This window comes from Canis lupus, chromosome 11 (assembly GCF_048164855.1).
Source record: "Canis lupus baileyi chromosome 11, mCanLup2.hap1, whole genome shotgun sequence".
NCBI classification, from domain to species: domain Eukaryota; kingdom Metazoa; phylum Chordata; class Mammalia; order Carnivora; family Canidae; genus Canis; species Canis lupus.
This window is the reverse complement of record NC_132848.1, coordinates 51,863,499-51,875,924: the sequence shown is the minus strand read 5'-3', so window position 1 is coordinate 51,875,924 and position 12,426 is coordinate 51,863,499. Positions and strand designations below refer to the sequence as shown.

The 12,426-nt window shown below is 49.2% G+C and overlaps 1 protein-coding gene across 6 annotated transcripts in view; it reads right to left on the bottom strand.

Annotated features, from left to right (window-relative positions):
* Nucleotides 1–12,426, bottom strand: part of TTC7A (tetratricopeptide repeat domain 7A) — a 144,985-nt gene that overhangs the window by 97,605 nt on the left and 34,954 nt on the right. For 5 of the 6 annotated variants that reach the window (XM_072768251.1, XM_072768253.1, XM_072768255.1 and 2 more), the window contains exons 2-3: nt 9,606–9,769; nt 5,355–5,523 (exon numbers count right to left, since the gene is read on the bottom strand). In XM_072768251.1, the coding sequence (XP_072624352.1) occupies nt 5,355–5,523; nt 9,606–9,769 (333 nt within the window). Of the gene's footprint in view, nt 1–5,354; nt 5,524–6,456; nt 6,536–9,605; nt 9,771–12,426 lie in introns of those variants that run through there. The other variant, XM_072768256.1, reaches the window with a different exon arrangement.

Genomic DNA, 12,426 nt, shown 5'->3' with positions numbered 1-12,426 from the left:
GAAGGCTTTGCTCACCTGACTGCTACTCCCTAAAGGGAAAGGACCCTAACTGTTCATCTTGCCATTGCTGGCAGGTGCTTGCTGAATCAACTGCTAGCAAATTTTACTTTCTCCTGGAAGACATGGGCCGGGGACCTGGAGAGGTATAAGGACCAGAGGCTAGATGCCTAGCAGGAAGAACATACTGACTTCTAACTGGGGAGACTGGGTCAAGGTCCAAATGAGCTGGAAAGAGGAAGAGGATGCTATAGGCTGCAGCTATAACCAAAGGAAGGCTCCTGGTGGAGGAAGCACCTGAACTGCACCTGCAAGGAGTGTTAGGGCTATCTCTGTGCATAGTCAATAAAAAAGGACATGTTGGGCAAGAGTAATGGCTCAGGAAAAGGCAAAGGGACAGAACTGTAGATCACATTGGATGCCAGGAGCAGACCTCATCCAGCTGGATTGTGAATGGCTCCAGAAAGGGAGAACAGGGAGAGAAGACTAGGGGTGCAGAAGAAATGACCACCTGTTCCCCACGGGCATCAAGTTCAGTGGGGAGACAGGGCTGGCAGCCATGAGCACACAGAATCAAACACGTAGGCTCTGTAAGGGCTTCAGGAGGGTGGGCGGCACTGCAAACAGACTTTCTGAGAAGGGCCTCGAAACCATATCATTCTTGATTACTTTTTAATATGAAGTAAATGGGGCAGCCCCAGTGGCACAGGGGTTTAGTGCCGCCTGCAGCCTGGGGTAGGATCCTGGGGACCTGGGATCGAGTCCCACGTCAGGTTCCCTGCATGGAGCCTTCTTCTCCCTCTGCCTGTGTCTCTGCCTCTCTCTCTCTCTCAATAAATATATAAATAAATCTTAAAAAAAAAATGAAGTAAATGGAAGATGTTCCCTCACACAAACCATGATGGTAAGGAGGCAACACCATGAAAAATTGGTATCTGGATGGCATTCGACTCATGGTTTCACTTCAGGTCTTGATTTCAGGGTCCTGAGATCAAGCCCCACATTGGGCGCCTCAGGCCTTGATCTCAAGGCCATGAGATTGAGCCCCACGTCAGGGTCCTCGCTCAGCATGGAGTCTCCTTGAGTGTCTCTTGCCCCATCCCTCTGCCTCCCCACCATCCCATGCTCACCTTTGTGTGATCATGCTCTCTCTCTCAAATAAATAAATAAATCTTAAAAATAAAACAGGTATCTACTAACTGTACTTGGAACGGGCTGGGAATATTTATTCCCCAAGGCTCTCTCTCCCCTGGTCTGCCATCCTTGGTCAGGGGCGAGGGAAGGGGGCTGCCGGTAGAAGTCACAGGGGAGCCACTGTGGGGTCTGGGGACCAGGGTGGGAGAGCGGCAGAGCTGCCACCCCAGACCAAGGAAACTGCTGTCGATGTATAAGAGGAAGTTTTCTGAACACCACTGCCCAGGGTTGCATCTACACTAAGTGGACCCGTGGGACAGTGGTACAGGGCTTCACCGCTGGCTGCAGCTCCTAGTCAACCCAAGGCGAACGGAGGCCAGGAGAGGCTGAAGCCCCCTGTCTAACCAAGGCCCGGTTAGGTCCCCTTGTGGGCAACCCTCATGGACAGAAGGACAGAAGGATGATGCCCATTAAGCATCGTCCCTCCTGGTTGGGGCCTGGTTTCTGCAGTGACTGCCTCCTGTCCTCTTCCCCTTTCTTGGGGCTCCTACACCACCCGCACTCTCCTTTTCTCCGTGAACCCATCTTGGTGCTAACTGTAATCTGCTCCTCAGGTGGGGTCCTCTGTCACAGGTAGGACACAAGCTGGAGAGCTAACCACCTGGCCATCAACCTCAACCCTGCTACTTAGAGGTGGCACAGCCTTGGGCAAGCCTCAGTTTCTTCATCCATAGAGTGGGCATAACAACTGCCTCCCACCTTACAGAGTAGGGATGAAGAGGAAACACCTTTCACAAGGTGGAGGGTGGTGTAAGCCCCATGCAGTACACACACATGTGCAAATATCATTTCTGTAGTCCAGGCAAAAGAGACCCAGGACTGCTGCAAGTGCTCCTTCTCTCAAGTTCCTCCACGGGTGTCTAGGGCCCTCCCTGAGAATCAGAAAGCATCTTCTGGTCTAATCCACATCCCCCTGACTTCAGAGGAAGGCCTAGTCCTTGTAAATGATGCCTTGGAAGGACTCATTGACAGGTCCCTCTGCCCTGACGGGGAAAGTAGGTGAATTGAATGTATTTTTATGTCTTTTGGGGGCTAGGGAGTAAAGAGACCTCAAGCCTCCTCCCAACTCCCCTAAGAAGAACCAGATCTCCACGCTGGAGATACCCACACACACGTACTCCCACTGAGCTCCCAGGCCTGGCCAGCTCAGGCTCACCCATGACACATGGCCCTATCCTCCTCCATCCCACCAGGTATGCCCAGGAAACCCTCTGCCCCACTGGATGGTAGCAAGGTGGAACCAGGAAGCACAACCCATTGCAAAATAGTAAATATACTGTATGATGGCCCAGCAGGCAGTGCTTAGGAGTAGGCGCGGCAAGCTCCTGAGGGAGGTCACCTGGAGACAGACAGAGCCTGTAGAGGCTGCCTCTGGTGGAGCATTCTAGTTCAAATCCAAGCTGACTGCCATCCTGGGTAAGTTCCAGTCTTGGCTTCCACGTCTGGAACACGAGGGACTGGTCTAAACTGCTTTTATGATTTACCTCAGTCTAGGGTTCAGAGCAGCACTACCATGGGGTGTGATGAGCTCTGGCTGCCCAGGTTCAAATCCCAGCTCTGCCATTTCCAGTGAAATCCAGAGTCCCTTCACCTCATCAACTGTAACTCCTCATTGGGGACGCCTGGGTGGTTCAGCGGTTGAGCATCTGCCTTCAGCCCAGGGCGTGATCCTGGAGACCCGGGATCGAGTCCCAGGTCAGGCTCCCTGCATGGAGCCTGCTTCTCCCTCTGCCTGTGTCTCTGCCTCTCTCTTGTATCTCTCGTGAATAAATAAATAAAATCTTAACTCCTCATCTTATAACAAAGGAATGAAGAGAATACCTACTCAGGGTTATTGTGTAGATTCATTGAGGTCAGGTTATATCTGGTCCAGAGCAAGAGACTAATAACTATTAATATTCTGTGAATTCCATGGCCTTCACACACCACCATCCTTTCCATGCACTGAACGTTTGCATCCACCCACCCCACCCCCCGACTCACATGTGGTACATAGCCCTAACCCTCAATGTCTAGAGACGGTGCCTTCAGGAAGTAATTCGGGTTAGATGAGGTCATGAGGGAGGGGGCTTTATGATGAGATTGGTGGCTTTATAAGAAGAGGACAGAGAGAGATGGAGGAAAGACACGTGAGGTCACAGCGAGAAGGTGGCCATGTGCAACCCACGAAGAGAGCCCTCACAGACACCGAACCTGCTGGGACCTCAATCCTGGACTTCCCAGGCTCCAGAACTCTGAGAAATAAATCTCTGCTGTTTGCGTCGCCCTGTCTGCAGTATTTTGTTATGGCAGCCCAGTAGATTAAGACAACCCCACGACCAGCCATCCCCATCCCCGACTCTCCACATGGGGAGACCCACTGGGTCCCCCCAAACCCAGGAGAATCAACATCATGCACACCCTGGAGGCCACATGCATGATCTCAAGCACACACAGGGTCAGGTGAAATTCAACATGCCAAGCAGCAGGGCACCGTCGCTGCAACAGGACAGTGAGGACAAGCAGACAGGAGGCAGGCAAGTGGGAGCCACGAGCAGTCAGTGAGAGGCGGGGAGCTAGCGCAGGCTACGAGCGAGCAGCGCACACCGGCGGCTCTTGGCTCCTTACCTCCCCTGCAGGACCTCTGACCACCAGGACTGTGTTCCCCCAAGCCGGAGGCGTGCTGGAAAGAGTAGAGAGCAGGAGACAGGGAGCAGGAGGTAGAGCCAGGGCTATAGGAGAAAGTGCTGGAAAGGGCCCCCAAGGAAGGGTGTTAGGTTTGGGGAGTCCATGGCAGAGTGGCTTTCAAGAGGCCCAAAAGACCCAAAAGCTAAATGAAGAACACCCCTAAAACTGGCCTAGGCTGGGGCACAGAAAAAGGGACCAGAGGGCAAAGGGAGAAGACCCTACATACTGGATCATCCCCGATGGCCACCTCCCTCCCACACTCTGGTGTGGCATCTGTCCAGGGTGACAATCTTGGCAGACTTCCTGGAATGACATGGACAGTCTCTCAAAAGGGAAAGAGACCCAGGGGTGGACAAATAGCCCTTGAGTAAGAGCCACGGTCAAAGGAGGCCGTGCTCTGTACAGATGTCAGTCAATCCCCTAAGAAGACAGAGTGGAGTTTCCAATCCTGGTTTCACCACAAATCTCTGAGCAACTCTGGGCAAGGCCTCTATAGGCCTCAGTTTACCCATATATAGGATGGAAAGAATGTCCCCATCTACGATAGAGAAGGTGACAAACACTCTACCATCTCAGGCACCCAATCCCCATATGGCCATAAGCCTGTCTAGACTTTTCTCTGGGAACTGGCTGGTGCTGGAATAAGGAAATGACCAATCATCTAAGACTCCTGACAAAAATCTGGGCAGAGGTTCTCCTGGGACACCTCACGCCACCAAGGGCCGCTCCTCAGGCTCTATGATCCCAGGGTTCATAGATCTGGGGAAGGAGGAGCCTAAAAGCACAAGGTCTGGGGTCAGGCTTTTACTAACATGTATTCAATGGCAGCTCAATGGCAGCTCAATTCAGCTCAATGGCAGTACATAGTATCCCAAGGGAGCCACCATCCACAGCCCCGTTATCATGACCCTGTATGCCTGGGGCCTCACTAGAACACCACTCACTCTGGGAACTGGTGCTGACCTGCCCATCACTGGATGCCAGCACTGCCTCCCTGTGCCACCTGTAGGTGCCCACAAATACCTGGGGAGTGACAGGCTGTTCTATCCCAGGAAGCACCCGACTGGTAGCCAACGCCAGTCACCAGCACCAATCTGACAACAGGACAGCAGATTTTTCAAGTCTTTCTCAACCTTGTTACCCAACTGATTCCTCTTGGTTGGGGTAACCCTGTGAGGGCAGCTATTTCAACTCTGTTTCACACATTAAGTCAACTGAGGCCAGGAAAGGTGATGTGGTAACTTGCCCAAGGACGTGCAGTTGGGTGACTAGTTACTGACAGAGCCAAGGTGAGAACCTGAGTCTTCTGATATCTACCTGGAGGGTCAGCACCCTGAGCACTATTAGGGGCTACATATCTGGGACCTTGGCCTGTAGGCCAACTGTCAACACAGCATCTACTCCCCTACAGTTGCCACCTGTTCCTGGCTCATGGGGGCCAGAGTGGAAGGAGCTGAACATGGTGATGGGGAGCCATGGCTGGTGCCCATACCTACCTTTGATGACAAAGGCCTCCGCCAACAGCCTCATCTGATAGAGTGGCTTGTTCTCCATGGACATGTCATCAATCCCAGCCCGAGCGTACATGCTGATGGCATCTCGGTACGAGCCCTCCACATAATGCAGCTTGCCCTGGATCAGCATGGCTTCACACAGGTACTGTGGCTAAAAAGACAAAAAACACATTAGCAGGCTCCTGCCGCAAAGCCTCCACCCCATCTCTGCCTCTGGAATGAACCCCGCCACCGCCCCCAGGCTCACGGAGCCATGACCACTTGCCTAAGACCCTCTTCCGGGAAGCCTTCCCTGACCCTCAAGTGCTTGTGACATCTCCTTGCTCCCCAAACCTACAGCCTGTGGTCTATACCACGGCTCTCACTGAAATTCTCTCATGAGTGCCTACTGGTTCCATGTGTGTGCACTGGTATTTTTGGTCATTGTAAATACATATTTTCCCCTTGCTTTTGCTCAAAGACAGCTCCCTATCTGGAATAATCTCCCCCTTCCCCTTGGTCTATCCAGATCCTCTTCCATCCTTTGGGAACATGCTCGGGCCCACCTCTTCCTAGAAGTAAGCACCCCTTGAGTACCAGGGGGCTCTTTCTGTTGCTGAACTCCTATAATGCCTCTACCAAGTGGACCCACTCAGCCCCTGTAGGCCTGACCTGCTCTGACTATTGGTTAACCTTCAAAGGCTGAATTTTTCGAGTGCATTTTCTAGTCTCCCCAAAAAGGCCACCTATGCCCTCCGCCATGGCTATAGATTACACACTCCCAGAGCCTGGTGGTCCACGGGTCTCCTCTAACTGGGCAAAGACTCTGCTGTTCCCCATATTGGTTTCAAGCCACAGGCACATTTTCTTACTGCTCAGGTTCATTTTCACTATTGGTGAGGGCGGGAGAGTGACACCCACCCCTCCCGCTCCCCTCACAGCAATGCCAAAAGCATCAGAGTTATACAGGTCCAGAGGAGAGCTTTTAACTTTTCTTTAGAAAGGAGTCAGATAAATACAGGGCATGAGTCATTATTATTATTATTATTATCATCCTGATCCACTATAAATGTGGAGAAGGCCAGCTAGGCTCAAAAGGACACACTTCAGGGTGTGATGACATAGTGTAGCTCGTAGAGGTTCCTGCTGGACCAATGGCCACTCACAACAGAGTTTCCATCAAGCTGGGGAAAAAATTAAGGACAATGTGAATGCTTCAGATGCTAAATTTAACTACTTAACGAGCTTCCCTTAATCCTGAAAGCATATCTGTCTTGCTTTTGGGTGTCGAGATGTTTTCTCTTTTATGGAGCGATAATAAAAGATGGTACAGTCTTCTTGCTGTTGGATTTTTGGTTGTTGTTGGGTTTTGTGGTTTGTTTTTGCTTTTGTTTTGTTTTAATGTCCTTACGGGGCAGAATTGGCAGGGTGTTGGCTGAGTGACTAACCTTTCCTAGGTCTGTTTCTTCACCTGGAAAATGTAGATAGCAGTAACTCCCCCAGCAGGTTACTGAGAGGACCAATGAGATGTTACAATGCCTGGTACTCGGGCTGGGGGAAGGGGTAGAGCTGATGTTACAGCAAAAGTTTAGAAATGAGCTAGATAGGATCTTAGAGATCATGGGGAGGAGATTCCAAACTGCCCTGAGGATGGGCCTCAGGACCCACCTTGCCCACATCTCCTCCCTATCTCATCAGAGCTACACAGTATACTAGGCACTGCAGCTGGGGCTTCATCTGAGGCCAGGAGAGACCATCCCCCCAGCCACACTCTGGCCTTTGGGGTAAGATAGAGAATCCCACAAACTACTTTTAATATTTTATTGTGCCTAATCAGCATCAAGTTTTTGGCTTTGGCCTGAATAATCGTGACTATCTCAGAGTTATTGGTGCCCGTGTAAGGTCTTCTGATTAATAAAACATGGTAAAATGTGTAATTTGTAAATGTGATTTGACATACAAACAGTTTTCATGATAATATATGTGGATGTTATTCAGCCCATGCAAAGAATGAAGTACTGGCATGGGGAGAGCTCCAAGTGAAAGTTCTCATCAAACATGGATCCTCCTACTCTAATGAGAAAAGAAAGCCCTATATGTATGTTCATTAACGCACACACAAAAGCATGTGGGACACATACCAAATGGTGACCAGCACCGAACTCTGGGGGTGAGGGTGGCAAACAAGAACTTCTACTTATTATTCAAACTACTTGTTTACTTAATGACTTTTTAACAATAAGCCTGAGTCGTTTTACTGTAAAAAAAATTTTTTTTTAAATATTTAATGGAGTCTGGAAAAGAAAGAAAATTAAAAGGGGTTTTGGCAGGAAAAGCTTGGGACCTAATGATCAAGTCTAGCCCTTCTGATTGGCAGATGAGAGACTGGAGGACCTAAGAGGTCAGGGGACATGCTCCAGGTCAAATGGCTGGTTTAAGGTAACACAAAACCTCTCAGGGCTACAACAATCCCTGTTAAGGAGTCTGAAGGGGATATCCTTAAATTTTCCGTACATTTCCTCCACAGAAAAAGCCCCGCATCTCTTGGTATTTCAGTCCTTGCTTATTGGCCCCAAGGTACCTCTATAATCTAATTTCTCACCATTCCCTTTTGCTCTTGCTGATTGACATACTTTAATGAAAATCTTATAAGAGGAACCATTAAATGATATATTCCTTCCTTCCTGGAATGTCCTAGCCTATCTCTATATGTCAATTACCCCCCACCTCCTGCCTGGAAAGAATCCAATTCTAGTACTACCAGTACCCTGGGTTGACTCCCCACCTCACCCTAGGGAGTAGCCCCCTGAACTTGCTTCCTCATGTAGACTACTCCTGTGGCAATGGTCACAGTCCACCTAGGACAATTTGCCAATAGGACTTCTTTTCTCAGTAAACCTGCAACCAACTGGGGGCAGGGTCCAGGTGAGATTTATCTTTAGTGCCCTCAGAGTACAGTGCCTTGGGCATTTGGTCACCACAAATGTTTAAGTCAGTAAATATATTACTTTGGAACATCCCTTGAAAAAATCACATCCTCTTTAGGTCTCTGACGATATACCCACACCTCTATTATAGCTCAGGATAATAATCCAGATCAGTCTCAACTTTAATGTGCACATAAATCACTGGAGAGCATCTTAAAATGATGATTCTGATCCAGATTTTACATTCCCCAGAGGATGCCCATACTGCAGGTGGTAGACCACGGTCGGAGTAGCAAAGGTGTGGAGAGAGCTGACTATACTTCCCTCCGTATCTCTCCTTGGTGCCTTCTGTACAGTAGGGGCTCAATAAATGCACATAGATTTAAACTAGCTTGCCCTGTTACTGAGCTCTTTTGTCAACTTCACATGTTTGCCTGTTTCCAACTAGATCATGGGCCCACTGCAGTCTTATTTCCCTCAGACTCCTCCCCCAAAGGGCCCAGAACCAAGCACATGCTAGGTCAACCAAGCACTGTCTAATAAAACTTAAACTACATGTATAATTTACATTTTTTTGGTAAAATTCTCTAGTCACCTTAAAAAAGGCAAAAGTAGGTAAAATTAGTGTCAATAAATATTTTTAAAGATTTATTTAGGGATCCCTGGGTGGCGCAGCGGTTTGGCGCCTGCCTTTGGCCCAGGGCGCGATCCTGGAGACCCGGGATCGAATCCCACATCGGGCTCCCGGTGCATGGAGCCTGCTTCTCCCTCTGCCTGTGTCTCTGCCTCTCTTTCTCTCTCTCTGTGACTATCATGAATAAATAAAATCTTTAAAAAAAAAAAAGATTTATTTAAAAAAAAGATTTATTTATTTATCTGAGAAAGAGAGCGCACACACACAGAGGGAGGGAGGGAGAGGGAGAGGGAGCAGTAGATGCTCCACTGAGCAGGGAGCCCAATGACCTGAGCCCAAGGCAGATGCTTATAAGAGGCAACTGAGCCACCCACGCGCCCCTAAGATATGTTATTTAACCCAATTTATCCAAAATATTATCATCTTAACACATACTCAATATAAAGAATTACTCATCTTAAACTCCTTCATTTTGTGCTAAGTCGTTGGATTCCAGCGTATGTTTTATACTTATAGCACATCTCAGGTTGGACTGGCCCCATTTCAAGGGCTCAAGCACCATATGTGGCTAGTGGCTACTGTACTGAACCCTTAAGGGAGACTTCTGCTCAGATGACCACATGACTCAGGGAAGAACTGATAGCAGGCAGAGAGGAGAGAGGAGGCACCAGGCGCAGGGGGCTGACCACTTACAGACAGCCTCCCGTGGTTAAGGATACTACTCAGATGGTTTCTGGCTTCATTCATCTTTGGCTCATTCTTCTCAGGCAAAGGGATGGAGTCTTTTATCTTGGCATGGTTCTCCTTCAAACACTGCTCCAGGAGGGCCTCGGCCAGGAGCAATTTCCCAAAGTCATCTGAAAAACAGGGCAGTGATGATCCAGTGAACGTAGTAGACCCTCTGAAACCGGTACACATGGCCTTGTACTCACCCAGCCACCCCTGCCCCAGCACAGGAGTGGTCCAAGTCTAAGAAAATAAATAGCGACACGGGTCTCATAAAGTTAAACAGCCTTTGGAGAAAAGACACAGGCATTCTATCATCGTCACAGTATGAATTGCCCCTTTGGTTTTATTTTCTGTAGTTTAGTGGTCGGGGAGGCAAAGCTCCCAAGACTTGGGACAAATTCCCAGAATTTCAGAATTTAAAATGAGGGACAAAGTCACACCCATGCCCCATTGTGAGTAATGAGTTCTTAGATCAAGAAGGAATTCCCTGCCAAACGACCCAAGAGGAAAAATATATGAGGTGGCTTAAAGCGTTTTCATGAGCTCCTAATTTCTGTGTATCCATAATTGGTTTTCTCCATTTTGATGGTATTTTTAACAGAATCAGGGATAACCTAGCAACGAAAGCAAAGAGTTAAGGTGGGAAGCAGATGTATTGGTGCAGCAGGGCAAATCCTTGGACGTGTCTAGTCCTGGCATCTTCTGGAGTTCTCTCACCTATGTCAGCCTATCTCCAGACCTCACCACTTGGCAGGGGAACCTGTACTATTTGGTTCTACTTGCCACCTCCCCACATAGCACACAGCACTGAAAACTCCAGGCTTGTGACCACCACATTCCTGCTACCTACAGCAGAGGCAACCCAGGGAACGGGTGGGATGCCAGTGCTCAGTGCCAGTGTCGTGGTTTCACGACAGCCTTGGGTGGCAGTGCTCAGTGTGACTGGTTTGCTGCCCGTCCCCCGCAACCAGGGTGAGGACCTGGCCCACCACTCTGCTTAAGTGCCCAACAAACAGCTGCCAAGTAAACTGGATCCCCTCCACCATGGGGTGAGGAAGCCAAGAGGCTCAGGGAGTCACGTGCCAACCCAAAATGCCTCCAGGAAAGTCTGCTTGGTCCCAAGTCTTCCCAGAGCCCTTTCTACTGCCAGGGTGGCATTCTTAGACCTACCCAGGAATGCCACTCACTCCTCACTCTCAGGACCACTGCAGTTTGCTCACAACTCAAAGCCATGGACCCAAAATTGTGTGCCTCTGAAGAGTCCCCAGAAAGGGCATTCCTCACAGAGAACACCTTGGAAAGCCCAGATCCCAGAAAACAGCCCCCAAAGATTTTCCCTGAGGATGCCACAGCCTGATAGTGATCTTTCGCAGTCTACCTCATGATTTCGAAAATTAACATTCGGAGGAAATGGCCGAAAAAGTACCTGTTCAAGCTATCATCCACCACTGGTAGAGGAGAGGCTGATGGAAGCTCTAGAAGGGGCAATTTGATGACATACATCAAAATTATTTTTGTGCACCCCCGTTGACTCCGCCATCCCACTGCCGCAGAGATCTTGGCACATGTGTAAAATGACTGACATATAAGGTCAGTCCAGCAGCATTTTTTATAATAGCAGGAAATTAGAGACAACTTTTATGTCCATCAACAGGAGGCTGATTAAGTAAAGCACAGGGCTTCCATAAAAAGGGACACCACGCTGTCATAAAAAAGGAATGAGGAGCTCTGTCTAGACTGTTAAAGAATGAACTCCAAGATACACCAGTAAGAAAGCAGAGTGTATACAGTGGACTCAGACGTGTGTTTATAGATAAACACGTGACAGCATTCATACATATCTGATGGCCTTTCTGGCTTACAGGGAAAGTGGCAGAGACGGAGGGAGGCTTTTCACTCTTTATCTCTTGGTCCCTTTGGAAGGTTGACCACGTGAATATATTATCTAGTAAAAAAAAAAAAATCTGGGGCGCCTGGGTGGCTCAGTGGCTGTGTGTCTGCCCTTGGCTTGGGCCGTGATCCTGGGGTCCTGGGATCGAGTCCCACATTAGGCTCCCCACAGAGGCCCTACTTCTCCCTCTGGCTATGGGCTCTGCCTCTATATCCATGTCTCTCATGAATGAATGAGTAAAATCTTAGAAAAAAATCTACAAGATTTGTCAACTCAAGAACAAAAGGCAATCTCCATTTCCAGGTGCCAGCTAGGAGGAAAGGTGGGCTGCTTAGAGGTGGGTGCCTAAGCAGCATTCTTGAGCTATGGGCCACTGGGCACATGGCTCTCCCTCTCTCCAACCTGTTTTGCACCTGTTCACCCAGAGGCAGAGTTCAGAACCTGCTCTTTCTGAGGGAACAGGGTCCCTCCCTCCCTAGTCCCTCCTGGACTGGCTCCGGGTGGGGGTGCACCAGCAGCTCCCCACTAGGCTCCGGCTCCACTACCCATCTGCTGTCTTTATTGTTCCTTTCATGCCCAGAGAAGCCAGCTTCCTTCTCAGCAACCCTGAACCTGGAAACACTGCCCAGGCACACGCCTCTCTTCAAAACAATGGGAGTGTCCTCTGAACTTGTGCTGCTCAGAGGATGGTCAGTGGACCAGGGTGGGTCTGTGTCTGTCACCCAATCCCACGGAGATGAGTTCAGCTTAGAGTACACATTTAGAAACATTGATGATAACCTGGCAAAATAAATTTGAATCTGTTGAATTGAATGATTAAAAAAAAAAAATGGGGGGCAGTGGTTTGTGTATCTTATGAAAATATCAGAGCACGACAAATTGGGAACTAAAAAA